General features: G+C 37.7%; 3 protein-coding genes across 4 annotated transcripts in view; 2 read left to right on the forward strand and 1 right to left on the reverse strand.

The window, feature by feature from the left end:
• LOC124644106 (unextended protein-like) overlaps positions 1–2,803 on the reverse strand; it is a 44,969-nt gene extending 42,166 nt beyond the window's left edge. The window contains exon 1 of the mRNA XM_047183322.1: positions 2,309–2,803. Within this exon, the coding sequence (XP_047039278.1) occupies positions 2,309–2,739 (431 nt within the window). The 5' untranslated portion in view covers positions 2,740–2,803. The remainder of the gene's footprint in view (positions 1–2,308) is intronic.
• A 654-nt stretch (positions 2,804–3,457) lies between these two features.
• The window catches only part of LOC124643976 (dipeptidyl peptidase 9), a 33,554-nt gene continuing 14,439 nt past the window's right edge, over positions 3,458–22,572 (forward strand). The window contains exons 1-11 of one of the 2 annotated variants that reach the window (XM_047183121.1): positions 3,458–4,008; positions 5,903–6,104; positions 8,361–8,542; positions 9,608–9,705; positions 11,264–11,366; positions 15,561–15,679; positions 16,065–16,194; positions 17,275–17,413; positions 18,330–18,522; positions 18,818–18,927; positions 19,598–19,750. In XM_047183121.1, the coding sequence (XP_047039077.1) occupies positions 3,722–4,008; positions 5,903–6,104; positions 8,361–8,542; positions 9,608–9,705; positions 11,264–11,366; positions 15,561–15,679; positions 16,065–16,194; positions 17,275–17,413; positions 18,330–18,522; positions 18,818–18,927; positions 19,598–19,750 (1,716 nt within the window). In that variant the 5' untranslated portion in view covers positions 3,458–3,721. The remainder of the gene's footprint in view (positions 4,009–5,902; positions 6,105–8,360; positions 8,543–9,607; positions 9,706–11,263; positions 11,367–15,560; positions 15,680–16,064; positions 16,195–17,274; positions 17,414–18,329; positions 18,523–18,817; positions 18,928–19,597; positions 19,751–22,572) is intronic. The other variant, XM_047183120.1, reaches the window with a different exon arrangement.
• Positions 12,256–14,535, forward strand: LOC124643977. The gene is made up of 2 exons (XM_047183122.1): positions 12,256–12,763; positions 13,723–14,535. Exons 1-2 carry the CDS (start codon positions 12,568–12,570, stop codon positions 14,424–14,426), a joined length of 900 nt encoding a protein of 299 aa, XP_047039078.1. The 5' UTR covers positions 12,256–12,567; the 3' UTR covers positions 14,427–14,535.

The raw sequence follows: 22,572 nt of genomic DNA on the forward strand, positions 1-22,572 counted from the left end.
CGCCTCAGCCGCGTCGGCGAGCTCTGAAACTACCTGCGCCTCAGCTCGCAGGCCGCCTCGCCCCTCCGCGCCTACGCGGTTTTGAATTGCACTCTAGGGGTAGGGCAGACAAGACTACGTGGAGTCGGTTTTGCAGCGATTCGTTTTCGTCACCAACTTCAATTTTTAATACAATGTTTTTTAATTGAAGGTTATAAATGGCAATATACTAAAAACGAGGCTGAGTTAGTAAATTAGATGACAATGTATAAATAAGAAGGACAAGTCACAATAATTGATGATCTTTACTTGAAGCTTTCTATAGAATATTTAGTTGGCGTTGTAAAAAAGACGAATTAGTTTATTAGAGGCTATGTCATTTCCCCGTTGTTTAGTTATAAAATTAGAAGTTTAATCATGTGTCCAATAAATAAATTTGCGGCTACACTTATAATTTCCTAAAAAGAAATCATTCTTTTATTGTTGTACCCTAAAGGCTCTGAAATTACTGGACCGATTTCAGATTTCACTGTAGAGAAGTTACAGCTGTTCCCAAGTAACATAGGCTATATTTTGTCCAGATACGGATAGTAGTTCCTTCAGAACATGGGTGAAACCGCAGGGAACAGCTAGTGCTAAATAAAGTTTAATTATATTAATAATTCGTGTTAATTATCACTATTGTGTTACAACAGTGTGACTGACCATCTTTACAAAGTAGGCTAGACATAACTGATCAAAATAAAGGTGATTATTTACTGCTTAAGATATTATACTGCTCATTCGTACGCAGTCACTTGGAGTATGCGTCCCAGGTTTGGAACCCACAATATGCAATATATATAAGACATGCATTGAAGGGGTTCAGCGTAAATTTCTAAGATATTTAGATTACAAGGCACAGCAATGGTCGGATGATTATGTTCATCGTTGTAAGAGGTACCACTTTTTACCCCTGGAAAAAAGACGTGAAATCAATGACGTATGTTTCTTGATAAATATCGCGAATGGAGCGGTCGACTGTCCTGAACTACTAGGAAAAGTACAACAGCGTACCAATCACATTGGTTTCCGACAGCGACCGCTGCTTCACGTACCTTTTGCCTCCACGAAGTATAGACGTAACGCGTTCTTCTCACGTAGTGCACGTAGTTTAATTCACTACCGCGGGATCTCGACATAGACCTTTTTTGCACAAAGTCTAACGTAGTAAGGCGACGTTTGGCAAAACTGTTCTTTTGCGAATGATTTTAACTAAAATTATAAATAATGTAACTGGCTAGCAATTGTACTCAAACTGAAGGTATCTAGGGTATAAAGACTGTAACATTATGTTAAAAAATGTTCTGTTCTGTAAACACTATGTTAAAGTTGTAAATATAGATAGGTTGGAATTATCTGTGGAGGCTTGTTGTTGGCAATTTATAGTTTTATAATATGTTACTTATAATATTGTGATTAGTCCATAAGCCTTCTCTAAGAATAAATAAATAAATAAAATAAATAAATAAATACAGAGCACCTGGCTAGTTTAATTCTATTTTTATTTATTAATATTAGGTCCAATATTTATATGCTGTAGTAGAGAAAGTGTATTCTCCCTTTATTTAAAGGGGGCATTTAAAGGCGATTATGACCTAGTAATTAAATATGCAAAATACAACTTATTTTTAAATTATGGTAATGTGTATACTAACATTAGGTAAAATATATTGTTACTAATACTATGGATCTTTTAGTTGTCCGATTAAATAAATAAATTAAATTGTGTTCTAGGTAAACATGTCTTCTTTTTCCACAAAGTGGGTGACTCAAACTAGTGTGGATATAAGTACATGTTTTTGTGTGACTCAGCCACTACTAGCCACCGAAGAGCAATACAAATGCAATGTGCATGTGTCCTAAAATTCAACATCTGTAGCAATTTTGTATGAAAAAGTTCAAGATACAATGTCTTAAAAAATCTGTTATTGTTTTACTTAGGTTCTTATTTAGTAGAGGACAGTCATACATGCTATAAAGATATAGAGATTTTTTTGGACTATCTGTTTTGCCCCATTTTGCTATCATCCGGTTTCTTATAGTCCAACCAAATGTCTTTATAAGTACTGATTATTTAATAATATAAAGAAGCCCACTGGTTTTAGTACCTATATTAAAACACTAAAAAGATAAAAATAAAGACTAAAAATATGCAAACACCAAGTTAAACCTGCATTTCATGAAGTCAATTTATTTTCAAATTCAATAGCAGGCAGTAAAAATAAACCCTTTTTGCTAACATCGCAAAAAACGAAAATCGAATATATATTTCTAAATTAAAACTCACGAATTATCGCTTTTCACATCCAAGTAGAATTCAGCGCCCTGGTGCACCCATTTTCCTCCAAACGGACTGTTTTTCACATGATTTTCGTACACACAAAAATACAATTTAGTATTCGACACAGGCAAAATAATTTCTAATTGTGTTAGCCACTGCGTGGTAAAAACCTCTTTTAACTCGTAATTGGGGTATATGACGTCACATTCACCACCCCTTGAACCTTCCACTGGGGTTAATCTCCACGAAAAATGCCCGAGAAATTCACCACCCTTGATATTTAGTAAATATTTACAATTTACAGTATCACATTTTTTGTTGTCCAATTTCAACGATATTATCCGTGGTTCAGACACACTATTGTTGGAGGCGTGCACATTAAAAAATAAGTATATTAGTAAACCACAAGTCCGCACCAAATTCATCACTTGCGACATTTTTGCGAGTGCAAAATTGTAAAGAAAACAAGGGTTCGTATCGCGTCGACGGCTACAGCGACATGTTTCCGTTTGACAGTTCGGCGGGCAATTGTTGCCGGAACTGCAGTAATCCAAAAACTGTTGTCATATCCTGTTTATATTAATTTTTATTTACAAGCTACACTTAAATGTTTATTTTTCAAGTATTTCATATTAATTTAGACGGTACTATAATTGAACTGTATTTAAATAATTACAAACAGTTATGTTAATTTTCAATGAGGAAAAATATTTTACGATTTCCGAACGAAACTAGGTAGTTTTTGGCATGTTGGTAGAACTGAAAAATAAATTCGGATACACATCTAGTAAGTTATTTTTAAGCATTTTCACTTTGCCAACATTTCTGAGGGAATAGTGTTGTAAGAATGCACAATATTACCTAATGAAACGAACCGCTGAGGTGTAAATAATTTGTACTTTTATAGATTTCATAAAATTCTTCCATTTCTGTTCCGAAATAAATTCGAGATAAATTCAATGCAGGGAGTATCCGAACGAAATTTAATTACGTACTCACGCAAAACTCACCGAAATTTCACTAAAATTGATATCGAGTAGAAAGGCTGCCTTTTTTCTCTGTCTATCCAACCGATTACGAAAGAGACGGGCTATATTTGTTATCTAATAAGTTCGAGAAAGTTATGAAGTGTACGTGTTGGCGAGTGAGTTCGACTATACGAAACCGGTGGTAGAACCGCGATCGGTCAGCGACCATTTGGCAAGACAACTAAAAGTCAAAAACGAGTGTGTTGGCCCTATTTTTAGTGAAACAAAAATCAAATCAACGTAATTTCAATATTATAATGAGATCGCCATTTAAATATTCATTTAACTAGACGAATTACGTGTCTGAGTGCACATATCTGTTGTTCTTTGTTACATCATGAATAAAAGTTTATCGAGGGAAGAGAATTGATTTTCTTTACGGTAAAAATTGATGGAAACTGATATTATGGAGGTGAGAGGGGCTGGAGACGGGGCTGCGGCCGTGGAGTATGTCCGACCTCCTTCGAAACGATACTCCTGGGCTGAAGTAAGACAGGCCGTACACGATTTAAGAAAGGAACTATCATGCCTATCGACTATGGTCCCGATTGCTATAAGTTTTCGTAAATTAGGCAATGGGAAGACCAGGATATATTTTTTGAGGAACCCACAGAATGGTTGGGAGATCACCTTGCTGTATACTGATGTTTTGCCTTCACAACAGCCAAATAACTCAAGGTACGTTATTTTTGTCATCTCATCATCCTTGTTGTTTTCAATTGCCTTAGTTTAAAAAAAAATAAAGATCCAAGAACATTAAGTTTATAGTAGTTATTAGCTTTTTTCTGTGAGAAAATTGTTGCTTTTGTTTCATATTTAAAATTCCTTTGTTTCCTCAGTATTGTGTGTGAATAAATAAATTAATTATGTGACTGTTGCACAATTAATAAATACAGGTTTTATAATAGCATTGAAATTGAAGGAAAGGTGACAACAAGGCTGTTTTTCGTCCAAAAATATGTATATAGAGAATGTTAAAACAATTACACTAACATAAATGAGAATTGTACGAATATGTCAGCATACAAAAATATGTAAATACTAATTAATAAAGACCTTATATAGCTCAGTCACTTACGGCATGAATTCAGGCAATGGTTCATCATCTGCCTAGCCTTTTCCCAACTATGTTGGGGTCGGCTTCCAGTATAACTGGATGCAGCTGAAAACCTGACAGCAGATGGTTACTGTTTCATTTATAATAATAGTAATTAAATAGCTGGCCACAGATGAAACAATAACTCAATAAAAGGCATATACAACAAATACAAACTGATTTCAACCTACATGTATTCAAATAATAGACAAAGGGGCATTCTAATCTCGCACTTTAATAATAATTACCGAATAGTTATAAATAACAGAATGTTTACAAAAACATTAAACTTTCTCCGTCAATACTTATCTGTGTATTATCACAAAGGTATTTAAGTTAATTAGTTATTTCATAATATATATTACTTGATAACCTGTCTTTGTCTGTTTTTTGTTATGTAATACCTATTTTCCCTGGTTTAACCCGGTGATACCCAGTATCAACCACATCTTAACCCATTACCACATACAAAGCCATATATGGACGCTAATTTTTTGATTTTCTTTCAGGATTTTTTTTTTATTAAACTGAAAGAACAAACTATTTTTGGTGTCCATATATGGCTTTGTAAGATTAATTTACATATATACCTCACCCGAACATACTCTAATGAGTGAATAAATATTTTGATTTTGAGTTATTTCCCATACTAAGATAATATGTAGCCTATGATTTCTATTACCATGTGCAGAGCTTTTTCCCAATACTGTGTGCTGTATACCAGTTTTTTAATGGCTGCCCATCTGCCTTACCTCTGCCCAGTACCTAGGCATCCTTATACCCATGTAAGACAATTCCTGTAACAATTACCAAAGATGTTTGAATACCAGTTTGTAAATTGATTGTGCCTTCAAACTGGTTATTTTCAAAATATGCCAAAGCTCTGTGTTTTTTCTTCACATATTTAATAACCTTTGTTACCATGTCAACGGTTTTTTTAATTTATCTATTCATTTATGGCTAGATGGTCACAATATCAGGATTGAATTATTTCTAAAACAACAAACATACTTTTTAATTTTATTTCTTAGTCTTGTGCTCTAGTATTTTGTAATGACATAGATATTGTGTTTATAAACACTGATAAAATATATTGAGTCAGAATCCTACTATCTAATGCAAGTAACCCATTTTCCAAAGTCATATGTTTTGTTTCATAATGATGTAATAGTTCTGTGATTAATTTATTCTACATAAATTAAAATATTTCCTATACAGAAAAAAAATTAACAGTAAAAATATAGTGTGCCACTGGCAATGGGAAAATAGATCCTCTAACATATATGCGTTGGAACATCTTCGCACACCTGGAAAAAAGATTATGATTTCTTCTCCTTCCTTGATAAATTGGCAACAAATATGTGTCAGATGATTTTTTTTTCAAATTGGACCATTCCTTCCTGATCAGGACTTGCAAACAAACCATCTCTAAATAATATTAGTATACATGTTCACAATTTTCTACTCATGTTACAGATTAGACTGGAAACCACTAATAGAGTCGAACGTGGCTCTCGGAGTAACCTCAGGCAAGTGGTCCCGAGAGGAACAGCTTCTATGGGAACGCCAGCGGGTGGCTGCATGGGGCATAGCCTCCTATGAACTGCATCAGGCCACGGGACGGATCATGTTTCCATGTGCTTCCTCGCTGTTTGTGGCTGATGAGGGACTTAGTCAGGTAAGGAGTATAAAAAGTATTTTTTTTTTTGTGAAATGATAATATAGCTTCTGTTTGTGGTTTGAGGTAACTACTGATGAAAAGTAGCTTATAAGTTATATTACTGCTGAGTTTCATAAAAAAAAAACAACCAGTTTTAGCATGAGAGAGGAACAAAAATCCATCACTTGCCGAGCCTTTTCATAACTATGTTGATTGGCTTCCAGTCTAACCCGATGCAGCTGAGTACCGGTGTGCCACGTGGAATATCTGACCTCCTTAACCCAGTTACAAATCAAGCTTAACAAGGGTTACTTGGGTATAGATAGTTCAACTCAGATTTGCGCGCGGCCCTATGTGTGCGTCGGCTTGTAAATATACAACTTTCGTTCGTGTGACAGTGACGTCGTCCGAGCATGACGTGTTCTTATCGCTTTTTCTTATGGGTACAGTCGTTTACAAAAATGTCTAGTTCTTCACGGAGAAAATGTTTAAGGAGTCAGGTAGCGTTTCAAAAAATGAAACAACATTCAAAGCTTTTTATTATTACATTTTACAGTTTTTCATTATTTTCTCATACGTTTTTTCAAATTGACATTGACAGTACCTAAGAAATAAATGAGGTGAAATATCTAAGATGAATTAAATACGGGGTACGAGGACAATAAATAAAAGTGTGGACTAAAAATGCAAAATTCATCATTTGATTTTTCAAGGAGCGATTCAGAATCATTATAAATAAATAAACATTAAATTACGTAATAACTGTTTTCTTTAAACAGCCGTAACCCCTAAATAACTGTATTTGTACCCGACTGTACCTCTTGTCACGCACACAAAGTCACTGTATATGTACAAGGGTTACCCACACATAAGGCCGCGCGCAAGACTGAGTTGAACTTACTATAACTGGGTTGAAATCAGATAGGCAGACGCTCCATATGGCACGCTGGTATTCAGCTGCATCCGGTTAGACTGGAAGCTGACCCCAACATAGTTGGGTAAAAGGCTAGGCAGCTGATAATGTATATTCTACTTATTATTTATCCTCACGCCTTAGTTTTTTTTTTTATTTTAGTATTCACACCTTAATATATTCTAAATTTTAGTTTTTTTTTTATTTTAGTATTCACACCTTAATATATTCTAAATTTTAATTTCAATGTTGCAAGTGTATCATTACTAAGCAGTTTTTAATTGTGTCGTCATATAATAGTGTTCAATCAATAGACTGATATTGGTGTACAAATTGATATTATCATACTATCAGAGATGTAATACATATATATTATTATTTTATTTATTTTGTATTTATGTATATATTTACATTAATTATTACTTTTATAAAGAACTAGAACTTTTTTTACTAGAAACTCCTTTAAGTATTTTGTTTTTAAGTTAAAGAAATATGCCCATGTGTATGCGATGAATCCCTACTAATATTATAAATGCGAAAGTAACTCTGTCTGTCTGTTACGGTTTCACGTCTAAACCACTGAACTGATTTTAATACAATTTGATACAGAGATAGAGTTGACCTCGAGAAAGAACATAGGATAGTTTTTATCCTGGACTTTAGAAGAATTCTCTTGGAAACGCGATATAACCGCGTAGAGTTACGCGGGCGGAAGCTCGTATATACATAATTACAAACCATAAGTATCAGAATGAAATCAGTACGACGACCTCGATGGCGCAATGGTCACCATGCCGGACTGCCGAACCTGAGGTCCCGGGTTCGATTCCCGGTTCGGTCGACATTTGTGTGATGAGCATGCTTGTTGGCCGTGGTCTTGTATATATGTAGCTATGTGTAGTTTATCAGTTGTGTTAGCACCCATAACACAAGTTAATTAATAACTTACCATGGGGCTAACTGACCGTGTGTGAAAAGGTGTCCCGACATTATTTAAAAAAAAAAAAAAAAAAAAAAAAAAAAATCTCTTAATTTTAAAATCAAAGCACTATAGCTTAATTTCTTAATCAAATAAAAAATCCTAAAGAAGACACTTTACAACATTAACTTTAACTTTACATTTACTTTAACATTAACTTTAGCTGTGCCTATATATAATCATCGGCAAGGATATTGAGCCCTGACCTTCACCTGCGCAGAAGTGATTTATTGGTTTATTGCCTTATGTGTACAGTGCGCAAAGCGATCCCCACTCTTCCGCCGAGAGCTCAATATCCGTGCAGATAACTATACTTTGTATCAATTTTTTCACACATAAACTATTAAATAAAGACACTAACAAACATTAACCTTATTTCCAGTCACCCCCCCTAGTTCCCCGTTCCCTCAACACGGGTGGGGGAGCTCCCCTAACCCCGGCGATGTGTCCCCGAGCCCCCGACCTGGTGGCTCACGCGGCTAGGGGTGATATCTGGCTCGCTGGGGGGCAGTTGAGGCGTCCTACTAGACTTACATACGCTTGTAAGGGTCATGAACCTGATCGGTAAGTGTGAAAGTTATTGAAATTATACTAATGAAAATTTACATTGGAAAGAGCCTTCAAAAAACTGTTATTTACCGCTTTCTAATTCGTTTAATATTTGTACACCTCTGGGCAAAGTATGCAGGATCTGCCTTATTGTAACATCTCACATTGCTGTAAACTGACTTATGGACACACTCAGAGTCATTTAATGGTTACTTAAGTCGTTCCTTAGTGCAGAATTTCTATGAGAATGACTTAAGTAATCATTAAGGCGACGAATTGGTCAACAATAATTCCATAACCGGCACGCGCATCTAAGGCGCCAAAAGGGGTCGGAGCGTCTAAGCGGGGCGAGGATAACAATACGCGCGCTAGCTTATAACTAAGTCGTAAGCGACAGAATGGTTTTGTAATTTTATTATTTAGAAATGATAATTTGATAAAAATTCCTTCTACAATTTTAAAGAGTATGTATATACTCAACTACTTAAAAAGTTAAGAGGCTTAAATCGGTCCCGTTTGCCCATAATATGTGAATCTCTTTTTAAAAAGAGGTATGTTTGATATATTTTTCTCTGTTATAAAAGTTACCTAATCATGTTTCTACGTCTAACAAAATAAGGCTTATATCATGAACTTTCAGGTAACCAAGTTGTATTTTGATCCGTTTTGTATTTACTGAGAAAAATTGAGATCCTTGGCGCCAAAAATTCCAATTCGTCCTCTTAAATGTCTCTGAGTGCGGGGGTTATGTTTACAAATAAAGGATTCTTATTGAGTTATTTATTTTAAAGATAGATTTTTGCTAATTCCTCAATAATTCTTGTTAGATAGAGAAAACTTGTATGGTAATGTCCAATATTATCAATGTTGGAATTTTTGCAAGACAATTTGCATTTTTTCCTATGTCAAAAGTTTTTATTTCAAATAGGCCTCTACAAGCTCTTGAAACGTCACATAAGTTGCAGGATTCCAAAAAGTTGGTCTCATGGAGAAGAACCGGGAAAAAATTCGAAGGACACTTTTCAAAAATTTATTTTATACCAGAAGTAGGTTATCATTTTTGGATTTTTGTTTATCCAGGTTAGCAGACGATCCCCGGCAGGCCGGAGTGCCATGCTACGTTACCCAGGAGGAGTTTTCAAGATACACGGGTTTCTGGTGGCAACCACAAGCTGAAGGTGAGGACTATTTAAGGGTTTTACTAAGACTTCGTCGACCGTTCGTTTCTCACCATTGCTATATCTCAAGAACCACGACAGTTAGTTGAATTTTTTTTATGTATTACTACCGCGGCTTCGCTCCCGTCAACTGACTTCTCTACTTTACCCTATTTTTTTTTCATAAGAACCTTCTCCTGACAATAACAAACACAACAAAAAAAGAATAAGCCAAATTGACCCAGGCGTTGTTGAGTTATGCGCTTACCAACACATTTTGCGATTCATTTTTAAATTATAGATTGTTGCCGCTATAACAACAGATACTGAAAATTTTAATAATATAAATATTTTAAAGGCCAATACAGTGAATGTGATTTTTTATATAATACAGTACTGAAGCCTTCGTCCACAAATCATTTGGGCCATTTCTAGACTTGCGAAATAATGATACAGTTCGCGAGACCTTTGCAAGTCTGATGAAATCTAAATGACAAAATATAACAAAAATATCCCGCTGTTTTAATGGTATTTGTCCAATAATTACTAACTTCATCCAGCGGAAACTGGCGTAGGTTCCGATCACTCAGATAAAAAGTAGCCTAAATAAAACCTTCCCCGGCTATGGCAGCTATAGCACTGAAAGAATTTTTCAAATCAGTTTAGTAGTTCCTGAGATAGTAGCGCCTTCAAACAAACTGTTTATTTATTTATTTATTTATTTATTTATTTAACTTTATGCAATCCTAAAATTACAAAGGCGGACTTAATGCCATAGGCATTCTCACTAGTCAACCTTAGGGTGATGCAGAGATAACATGGCAGGTGCATTAATTACTTAAAAAGACATGGTCTAGGACAAATAAAGAATAACAAAATTGGATACTAAATACACATACTTATACATATTTAACATACAAATAATAAAAAAAATATAATTATATTATATATACATACAGCTTTACGATTCAGCTTTACGATAAAACATAGCCTATGTTACTCGTGTGAAAAGATTTTTCAAATTGGCTCGGTAGTTTCGGTGCCTTCAGGGTACAAACAGATAAAAAAATGTTTTCTCTTTATGGTAGTTCATTTATTTATTTTTTACATTTTTAAATAAATTCAAAAATAAAAAATATTTTTTTTTTTTTAATCTATTATTAATATAGACTACAGAAGCATATAAGCTAATTTATTTATTCACAATATATTTACATTAATTGAAAATAAAATAAAATAAACTTATATATATATATATACAACTTAAATATAGTAAATATAGTAACCTCATAGGCAATTACATGTTTGAGCCGTTTGGGGTTGAAACTCTAGGGCCGTGGGGTCCGAGGGCGCACCTTCTTGCCAGGGATATTTCCCAGCGCCTGGTTGACACTTCCCGGAACCCAAAGGCTGGCTTTTATTTCGCACAGAGGTTGAGCATTGCCATCCAACGTGGCAATGCTGCCAGTCTTTTGGGTACATTACCCAGTGACAGCGATGAGGAGCAATTTTTTGATGCACTGTATTAGTTTTAAGTTGTATATATATATATAAGCATATAAGTAATTATGTATTTCAGATGATGTGTTCAGGATAGTGTACGAGGAGGTAGACGAGAGCGAAGTCAAGATCTACAGCTTCCCATCATCGCAGACCACCAGCGGAGAAGTTGAGGAGTTCAGGTATACTTCACCATGTATTGACTAGGTCAAAATGCTTTTATATGATGGCGTCCTAGCCAATTGTCGGCCACATCGGCTGTTCTCATATAAAATATATTGAAATAATGTAACTTTCATTTATCGTTTTATCAAAAACATTTACATAGAATGTGCAAAGAAAGCAACCTCTTGGACTTGACCAAAAATCCAGTAGGAACTACTCTACGCGCTAAGCTAGAAAGTACCCTAATAATCTTCCTCAATAAATGGGCTGATACTCAAATGATTTTTCATCCGGTTAGAGCCCCCGCAGACCACAGACTTTTTATCGGCCTATAGTTTAGTCGGGTTGGCCTGCTAGTACGCACACCGAGCCAACTAAACAGTTTAGTCGGTGATGAGTGCGCAAACTATCCAACAGTCTGCCGACTATTTGCTAGTTTCTAACCAACTGGTGAAAAGAGTGGTCGCACCGCACAATGAAAATTAATAAAACATTGCATAGAAATGTTATTATTGCTCTCATACACCAGAGAAGGAAAATTAAAAAGAGAGCCCGAGAGTATTGGGTGCATTATATCTTTAGTGATAGATTATTAAATGGAAAATTTTACACTATGCATTCCAAATTACTCGATTATTAAAGTGCAGGGCGTTTTTCGACTTCCTCGATCAAAGTTACGATCGAAGATTCCGAAATAAGTGACTGAGAATTGGGCGACGCCATTTTACAAAACACGCGCGACCGACCATTCACTGTCAAAGCTCGGAGCGAACTGAACTATCGGCTTAGTCGGTCGACTAAAAAATCGTTATGTGTGCGCGTGTGGTAGGGAGCCAATACTGATTATACGGTCGGCCGATAGTTTGCCGACAGTTTAGTTTGAATTGAATCGGGAAGCCCATCAAACTTGTTTAGAGCCCCCGCACACTGGCCACTTAGTGGCGGCCACGCTTCAGCCACTAGTGGCCGCCACAACCTGCGGACGCGTTTCTTCATACATTTTATATAGAATCGGCGCACACTGAGCGCTTGAGTGGCCGCGTCCGAGCCACAAGCTGCGAGAGTCGAGCGCGCTCGCTACTTGTGGCTGCGTTTTGTCGTTCGACTCGTGCGCATACACGGCCACAGTTGCCGGCTTCTTCCCACCCCTGCGCGCCGCTCCCCAATCCCGTCTCCCGGGTCTAGTCTTGTTGTAAGCTGCGTACTGAATGCACGTGCATGATGTCCACGGATCCGATTCCTCATTTTGATGTAGACGCTTTTATTTCCGATGTCGAAGAGCGACCCGCTATTTGGGATTTAAAGTCAGATTTGTATAGCGACAGGGGTAAGAAAACTGAAGCTTGGGAGGAATTGTGCCTAAAATTTATTCCAAATTTTAGTGAAAAAAATGTAGCGGAAAAAAACAAAGCAGGTAAGTTTTTGGACAATTTTATTTTACATTATTATTATATATTTATTATATTTTATTATTTTGCCAAGGTACAGCTCCCTCGTTGCTAATAAAATAATCTTTCAATATACGACGAGATTGCACGTGGGCGTTATCGATATCGTGAAGTCCTGGTACAGTCAATGTATGATGGAAATTAAATCCATCTCTCTGACGAACAAAGTTGTGTAGTATACAACAGGCCTTCACGATGTCTTCGGCGAAATCTATTGACACATTCAATGGTCGATGTAGTATTCTCCACTTATTCACTAATATCCCAAAGGCACACTCGATATGACGCCTGGCTCGAGAAAGCCTATAGTTGAAAATTCTTTTTTCAATATTCAAGTGTTTTCCTGAATAAGGTCTCAACATGTGTTCTGCAAGACCAAAAGCTTCATCACCAACAAAACAGTAGTTTACAGGACCAGAACTACTAGAAATTGCTTTTGGTGCAGGTAAATTCAGGGATTGGTCTTCCAATTTTTTGAATAATTTCGATTCTTTGTAGATAGTCGAATCTGAAGCTTTCCCATAAGAGCCGACATCAATAAATGTGAACTTATAATTCACGTCACAGATAGCTAGAAGTACGATGGAAAAATAGTGTTTATAATTATAATATAAGGATCCGCTATCTTGAGGCTTAATAATCCTTATATGTTTTCCATCAATTGCACCACAGCAATTTGGAAAGTTAGCATATTCTTCAAACCCCTTAGCTATTTTACTCCACATCTCTTCAGTTGGTTGTGGTACGCAGATATCTTGAAGTGATGCATAGATCAATTTACATGTTTCTTTTACAATCAATCTCGCAGTTGACGCACCACATCGATATACTAATTCAAAATCACCAAATGAACAACCAGTAGCAAGGTACCTGCAACAAAAAGAACAGATTAGAAACCTTTGATTATGTTATTTTTATGTTTCAGCATCCCAGTTGCAGCGAAAATGGAAAAGCCTTCGTGACTGTTTCAAAAGAGAACACTCTAAACAAATGAGCGTTAAAAGTGGATCTGCATCATCGAGTCGCAAGCCGTATATATATTATCAACAACTATCTTTTTTAAAAAACTTGGCTGACACACGACGTGATCCCAGCCCATTACCGAACGAGGTACACGATGCGACTGAGAGAAAAAGGCCAAAAAAGAACAAGACAAATAATGAAGACATTCAAGCAGAAACTGATATACTTGTTAGTATTTCAGAACAATTACAATCTCGTCATTCTAACAAGCATGAAGAAGACGCTGACCATAACTTTGCTTTGTCCTTGGTCCCGCACTTTAAACAAATACCCAATGAATTTAAATTGGATGCTCAAACCGATGTATTGATGGTACTAAAAAAATATAAACAGTATATGCGAACATCACAGAATCAACAACATGGATATTTCACATCATCATTTCAGGAACCACGCTCATACCATACTATGCAACCATCTACTTCGGGTTATCAACCGACTCCGCGTCCATCTGCTTTGGGATATCAATCGGCTTCGCGTCCACCTTCTATGGGATATCAATCAAATTTTGAGCATGACTTTTCCGTTAGCTCGCCATCTGCATCTGATAATACTATGAATTCTGTTTTGTCAGATGATATAAATGAACATCTTTTTGACAACTGACTATGTAAAAGTAAATGTGTATTTGTTATAAAAACTGTATATCTGCGATATGTAACTTGATTTAGTTTGCGATTTTTCAATTCTCATTAATAAATAATTTCTATTTCAATTTGGCTTTTTTAATTGTTTGTTTTACGTTCTAGAATCCACGTGAGTCGCAAACTAATAGAAGCAAAATGATACGAATGAATGATACTTACCTTAAAGTTATAGCCAGCCTTTCTGTTGGAGAGATGCTTTTTCTCATGCGTGTATCTTGATGTTTGAGGTCATCGTGCAAAACGCTAAGTTATTCATTGAATGAGTTCACGCTCATTCTAAAATACTTGAAGAACTTATCTGGATAACATTTTAACTCTTCGAACAGCAATTTGTGCTGTCCATTTTTATTGCGTGATGTCAGAATTGGATGTACCCAGTGACGCCGATGAATTGGTCGTCGATGGTTCTGAATTCGGCGCCGTTTTCTACGTTTTAGAATAATAAGCAACAATAGCGAAATCAAGAGTGCGTCCATTCTTGGGCAACACACGTCTACCTCTGTCGAGATACTTGCAGCTAGTGTCTGACGCAAGTGGCAGCCACTGGTGGCTTGATGCGGCCACTAGTGGCTGCCACTGGTGGCGGCGTGTAGTGGTCTAGCCGAACTACTGGTGGTCGCGTTTAGTGGCGGCGACTGGTGGCCGTAATGTGCGAGGGCTCTTATCGGCCGATACCAAATCGCCATAGTGTGCGCACTTGCTTACATCTGCGTACTGATTAAGAGCCCGACCAAACTATCGGCCGATAAAAAGTCTGTGGTCTGCGGGGGCTCTTAGACTGGAAGCCGACCCCAACATAGTTGGTAAAGGCTCGGAGGATCATGATGACTCAAATGATTTTTCAAAAAGTTCTTGAAATCAAAGAAACTTCAACTTTTTAATAATAACTGTAGATATCTCAATTTGCATTGTATAACGCTGTCAGGAATAGATAGAAAACTATTCTAATTAATTTTATTTTCTTTTTAAAAGAGTGTCCATGGAGTTTCTTGCCCGTTCTTTTCCATGAGAACTAGTTTGACGTTTCGAAAAAGCTTTTATAGGCCTATTTGAACTAAAAAAAAATTACATTAACACAATGTTTTATTCCCAGATTCCCTCGCGCCGGTACCCCCAACGCCAAGTCCTCGCTGAAGATGGTCACGTTCAGACTGCAGAAGGCGGCTCCCACCACAGTGCTGGACTATTATCAGGAAGGGGCTGCCGAACACTGTGAGTGTATTCTCTTGTGCCTAAGAGGTGCTATATCAGCTGCCTAGCCTTTTCCCAACTATGTTGGGGTCGGCTTCCAGTTTAGCCGGGTGCGGCTGAATACCAGTGTTTTACAAGTAAATCTGACACCAGTCTAACCAAGGGGTATTGGGTTGCCCGGGTATCTAGGTTGAGGAGGTCAGATAGGCAGTCGCTCCTTGTAAAGCGCTGGTACACAGCTGAATTTGGTTAGACTGGAAGCCGACCCCAACATAGTTGGGAAAAGGCTCGGAGGATATATAATACATAAACATAATATACATACATATTACTATAGTAGGAGAGACAAAGAAATAAATTAACAAAAAAATTATATTTACTAACCCTGTCATTACGCCTATTTCAGCTGGTGAATCAACAAATGGCTGCATGGAGGTGACAGATATCCGGTGGTATGAATTACGTCAGCCGCTGAAGGAGACCTTCCCCTGGTTCGAATACCTGGCCAGGGTCGGCTGGACTCCTTGCGGACAGTAGTGAGTAGTCTTTATTTTACTACCTGAAAAAATATTTGTTTCATCTAAGGTCCACTGTTTCTATCGCGTCCTGTGGCAGAGATAAAAACCGGCCAAGTGCGAGTCGGACTCGTGCACGAAGGGTTCCGTAAATTACAGTTAAATCAACCTATCTCAAAAACTATAAGAGATACTTTGATCAAACCAAAAATCGTTGAAAGAGTTAATTAGCATGCATCACCTCTATTTTTTTTAGAATTTTATACCCCGTAGTTATAAAAATAGAGGGGGGGGGGACATACTTTTTACGACTTTGAGAGCTGATATCTCAAAAACCGTTCACTTTAAGAAAAATGTTTTTTAGAAAACTTTATATCATTTTAAAAGACCTTTCCATTGATACCCCACACGGGTATGTACATCGAAAAAAAAAATTTCATCCCTCAGTTACATGTATGGGGGGCCCCACCCCCAATTCTTTTTTTTACTATTTAGTGTCATATTTTTGTAGCGGTTCATACAACACATATTCCCATCAAATTTCATCACTGTAGTACTTATAGTTTCCGAGTAAATCGGCTGTGACAGACGGACAGACGGACAGACGGACAGACGGACATGACGAAACTATAAGGGTTCCGTTTTTGCCATTTTGGCTACGGAACCCTAAAAAGCCTGTTATACTGATATATCTAACTATCCAAATATAATAAATAGGAAACATATTTTTGTTTAAATACTCTGAAACTACTGAACTGTTTGAAAAAATCTTTCACTGTTGGAAAGCTACAATCTTCTCGAGTAACATCTATAGGCTATATTTTATCCCGGTACGGGCAGTAGTTCCCACGGGACGCGGGTGAAAACTCTGCAAACAGCTTTAATAGAAATTGGTAGGGAACCCTTCACCCGCGAGTCCGATTTGGCATTTAACTGATTTCAAAGAAGTAATGTCTCAGTTATACCTGTATGTATGTTTGTGCGCGATTTTCTCACATTTGGCTGATCCGATTTCACCGTAGTCTTTTTCAACTTAGGAGAAAGTTTAAGGTATATTTGTTTGTAAAAAGGTTTTTAACCTTTTTTTTATTTATTTTCCAGTGTCTGGGTGCAACTCCTAGACCGTAAGCAACAGCGATTGGAGCTGGTCTTAATACCGCTGTCACAGTTCTGTACTCCGTCCCGATATGACACAGATGATGCGCCTACTGTGCGGCATGAACCGATGATAAGCGATCAGGTAACTGTTATATTATTTAATTTATGTATATTATAAGACTATTAGATAAAAGACCAACCTCTAAAGTGTGAGTATGCGAGTTCGATTCCAGGTCAGACAAATAGCAATGCAACTTTTCTAAGTTTGTATGTACTTTCTAAGTATATCTTAGACTGTGTTTCGGATGGCACAAACTGTAGGTCCCGGCTGTCATTGAACATCCTTGGCAGTCGTTACGGGTAGTCAGAAGCCAGTAAGTCTGACACCAGTCTATCCAAGGGGTATCGGGTTGCCCGGGTAACTGGGTTGAGGAGGTCAGATAGGCGGTCGCTTATAGAACACTGGTACTCAGCTGCATCCAGTTAGACTGGAAGTCGACCCCAACAAAGTTGGGAAAAGGCTCGGGAAATGATGAATTACCGATAGTGTCAGTTATTTAACCGATAGTTACTGCGATCCGCCATATAAGGACTGCTTATAATGTCTGTCAGATATTGCCAACCCAACCTGTAAATTAAAAGTTAAGTTTAGTTTTTGTCAGATAATTATTTTTGATAGGTTACCAGAGACTATCAGTAACTGGGATATAATTGTTGTTTTTCATTGTTTACGGTTAACTGTGTTGCTGTGGCCTATAACACCCCAACATGATTGGGAAAAGGCTCAGAGGATGATGATAATTTTGTACTCTAGCTAAGCTAAGCTTTTGTTTTCCTACTAATATTTACTTCCTTATGTACTCCACTTGAGTACCTACTACTTTATATACTCCTTTATCTACATCCTGTACTACCCCTATGCGCTCCCTTTTTTCCTCTTTTATGTACTTTCCCTATGTACAGCCTTCTTACCCTTCCGTATGTGCTCCCTTTATGTACTACTGAGGACTATTAGGAGAGTAAGAAAAAAAAGCAATGTATTTTAATTATTTTTTCAGGCAATCCAAGACATCCAGATCTTAGTATCAGAAACGGCTCCAGACGCTTGGATCAACGTCCACGATATTCTATATTTTCTACCATCGAATGGCTTAGAAATGAACTTTATTTGGGCGAGCGAAGAGAGCGGACATTTACACTTGTATTTAGTCACTTGTGCTCTAATACAGAAGAGTACTGCGCAGAATAGATGTAAGTACAAAAGAGAAAACTTTGGTAGAAAATGGTAGAAATTTTTGTTTTGTGGTAGTTTTATTTGAGGATGTGATTTTGAGTTATTCGGTTGCAGCAATTGAAGGATTAAGTAAATTTTTGGATTGGTAGAAAATGGTAGATTTAGATTTTCACTAAACATGGGCGATTTTTCGCAATACCAATATAAAGTTATGATCTAAAGTTTTAAAAAGTAGCTTTTTCAAAATTCTACCATTTGGTCGAAAATGGTAGAAAAAGTCTACCATCTCTAAATGACTTTTTTATCTTCCAGCCGTCATAGAAATGATAACGGAGGATGAGAGTAACGCCGTAGGACCGAACATGATCAGCAAAGAGCCAATCACGGCCGGCGAGTGGGAAGTAATGGCCAGAAAGATATGGGTGAGTTTATATCATCTGGCTAGCCTTTTCCCAACTATACTGGTACTCGGCTGCATGCGGTTACAATGGAAACCGAAACCAACATCATCTTCTAGCTAGTCATCTCTCGAGCCTTTTCCCAACTATGTTGGTGTTGGCTCCCAGTCTAGTCGGATGTAGCTGAGTACCAGTGTGCCGCATGGAGCGACTGCTCTATCTGATCTCCTCAACCCAGTTACCCGGGCAACAAGATACCCCGATATTTGTTAAAATTTAAAATCGCCTTTTTAAACTTTTAAGATGGATTTTTTTTACTTGCTGTGCTCCGAAATGGAAACTACTGTCCGCTACAAAATATAGCTTATGTTACCCGGGGAAAGAGTAGCTCTCCAACCAAATAATTTTTCAAATCGGGTCAGGCGTTTTAAAACCACAGTTAGATATATTCTCTTGTAAACAGTTGTGAAGCTACCTATTAACGGTTCGTAAAAATTTCACACATGCATGTGCATCGACGAGCTTTTACCAGCGTTATCGGTGCTGTCGGTACTGAGTGTCGTGCATCGAGCACATGCTTGTGCATTGTTTTTCTTATGGTGCCAGATTTTTCTCAATACCGCTTGACTGCCTCTCGTTAAAAGCCTGATGATGATGTAGTGGTGCAAATGTCTCTACATGACATTCTGTGCAGGTAGACGTGGGTCGGCAGCTGGTGTACTTCGTGGGTCTGCGCGAGACGCCGCTGGAGCGACACCTGTACGCCGCGCCGCTCGCGCCGCCGCGCCCGCACGCCGTCACGCTGCTCACCAGCGTCGGCCATTCCTGTGCTGTCGATATTGACGAGGTAAACGAGTTCTAGAGTGGAGACCACGCCTCGGCAAACGTAGTGTAGGACGTCCTCAGGCACGGTGGAGTGATGACTTGCGCAAGGCGGCTGGCAGGAGCTGGATGCGAGAAGCCGAAAATCGATCTCAGTGGCGTGCACTTGGAGAGGCCTATGTCCAACAGTGGACTGCGATAGGCTGATGATGAAGGAAGATCTTGTGACGAGACAAAAAAAAACATCTTAATCGAAGACCGGGAAGTGGGTCAAATTCAAATTCCAATAGTTTCTTACTGGTAGTGTCGGATTGTCGTCCCATGGTGCTATGAGAGTGAAGGAATAGTGAGTGTAAAATTTGGACTTCGTTGTCTGCCTTTGTCAGGTGGCATCTCATGCACTGAAATAGTAAGACAGTTGAAATTTTTACAAATGGCATCATCATCTTCTGAGCCATTTCCCAACTATGTTGGGGTCGGCTTCCAGTCACCAGTGTTAAAATAAGTTTGTATGTGTAACAAAATAAGTTCCTATGCGTTAAGTATCTGTGGTTCCTAGGTTAGTGGCGCCATCTACGTGTGTCTCATTCTCTATGTGAATTAAAAAAATAAAGTTAGTCTATTGCGGAAAACAAACGTGTTTTAATAGGTTATGGGCAAATATCCATAATTTTTCGGTTTTTTACTGAGTTTTAGTATAAAACAGTCGAAAGTAGTTGTTTTTCGTGGAAATATGGCTGTGAACTATATTCAAAGCATTCCAAAATTGAAGGGACGAGAAAATTACGATGAGTGGTGTTTTGCCGTCGAAAATCTGTTGGTGCTGGACAATCTCGTGAATTACATCAAAACGGAGCCAGATGCCGGTTTCGAGAAAAAAACATCAGATGACGCAAAAGCCAAGGCGAAGTTAGTGCTAACAATTGACCCGGGATTGTACGTGCATATTAAAGAAACAAAAACATCTTTGGAGTTATGGACGAAACTGAGGGCTATGTTTGATGACTCAGGTTTTTCCCGTAAAATAACCCTAATAAGACATTTAATCTCGTTACGACTAGATAATTGCGAGTCAATGACTTCATACGTAACGCAATTGGTCGAAACTGCTCAAAGATTAAAAGGCACAGGATTTACAATCACAGAAGAGTGGGTCGGATCTTTGTTATTAGCCGGTTTGCCTGAAAGATTCTCGCCCATGATTATGGCTATAGAGCATTCTGGTATGCAGATAACAACAGATGCAATAAAATCGAAATTGATTGATATGGAGGTTTCTAAGAATGATGTGGATAACACCGGCGCCGCATTCGCTGCAAACAAAAAGCATCATTACAAGCAGAAAAATGGCGGGAATTCGTCATCGACAAACTCTAAAGTGACAGTGACAGGTGACAAGACCATTACTTGCTATAAGTGCAAACAAACGGGTCATTACAGAAACCAGTGTCCATTATTACAAAAACAGAAACAATCAAATGCATTTAGTGTTGTATTTTTGAATGGAAAATATAGTTCAAACGAATGGTACGTGGACAGCGGCGCTAGTGCTCATATGACGGTCAACAAAGAGTGGATAAAGAATGCGAATTTTACACCGTATTTATCTGAGATAACTGTTGCTAATAATATGAAAGTGCCAGTATTATGTTCGGGAGACGTACAGATAACAACAAATTATAACTACGACATCATGGTTAAAGATGTGTTATGCGTGCCAAGCTTAACAACGAACCTCTTATCAGTGAGTGAGTTAATCAAAAACGGAAACAAAGTTGTTTTTGAAGAAAATAAATGCTATATTCGCAACAATAAGAATGTATTGGTGGCTACAGCAATGTCAACAAATGGTGTGTACAAGCTAGACATTACAATAGCAGATTGTATGCTGGCAGCAGTGGCTGCACCAGCTGTTGCAAGTGCAGAGCTCTGGCACAGGCGGTTAGCACATATTAACAGCACTGATTTAAATAAAATGAAGCACGGTATTGTGGATGGATTGTCTTACCCGGATACTAGTGATATGACAATGTCTAAATGTGTGACCTGTTGCGAAGGTAAACAGAAAAGGCTACCATTTACTCATGTTGGACAAATAAGCACAGAAACCCTACAGATAATACATGCTGACGTATGTGGTCCAATGGAAACAAAATCCATAGGTGGTGCTCAATATTTTGTCTTATTCATAGATGATCACAGTCGTATGACTTTCATATACTTCCACAAGCATAAGAATGAAGTTTTCAAGATATTCAGGGACTTTAAAGCAATGGTTGAGAATCAACAGAAAAAGAAGATAAAGACATTGCGTACTGATAATGGTGGTGAGTTTTGTAGTGGTGAGATGGAGAATTACTTACTGAAAGAAGGTATCATCCACCAAAAGACAAACGCGTACACGCCAGAACAAAATGGGGTCTGTGAACGGGCCAACCGAACCATTGTAGAGAAAGCACGATGTTTACTATTTGATGCCAATTTAGAAAAGAAGTTTTGGGCTGAAGCGGCTCATACAGCGGTATATTTAAAAAATAGATCTGTAACTTCAAGTTTAGGAAATAAAACACCCTATGAAGCGTGGTATAATAAGAAACCAGATCTCAGTCATATACGTCTGTTTGGGAGCCCTGTAATGGTACACGTTCCCAAGGAAAGAAGATTGAAATGGGACAAGAAGGCTACCATGCACATTTTAGTAGGTTTTTCAGAGACAGTAAAGGGATATCGTGTATATGATCCAATTAAAAATATTGTAACTATAAAGAGAGATATTATAGTAATGGAAGAAAAAACAGTATCACCGGAAATTGTTAAGGATGACTTAGGAGAATGGATTCAGGATGT

The sequence above is a fragment of the Helicoverpa zea genome, chromosome 29 (assembly GCF_022581195.2).
Source record: "Helicoverpa zea isolate HzStark_Cry1AcR chromosome 29, ilHelZeax1.1, whole genome shotgun sequence".
Classification (NCBI taxonomy): Eukaryota; Metazoa; Arthropoda; class Insecta; order Lepidoptera; family Noctuidae; genus Helicoverpa; species Helicoverpa zea.

Excerpts from the sequence above, each read along its gene's own strand:
- LOC124643977 (XM_047183122.1), top strand. The coding sequence starts at position 12,568 with ATGATGTCCACGGATCCGATTCCTCATTTTGATGTAGACGCTTTTATT. Across the intron at positions 12,764-13,722 it reads AGCGGAAAAAAACAAAGCAG|CATCCCAGTTGCAGCGAAAA; the intron begins GTAAGTTTTTGG and ends TTTATGTTTCAG.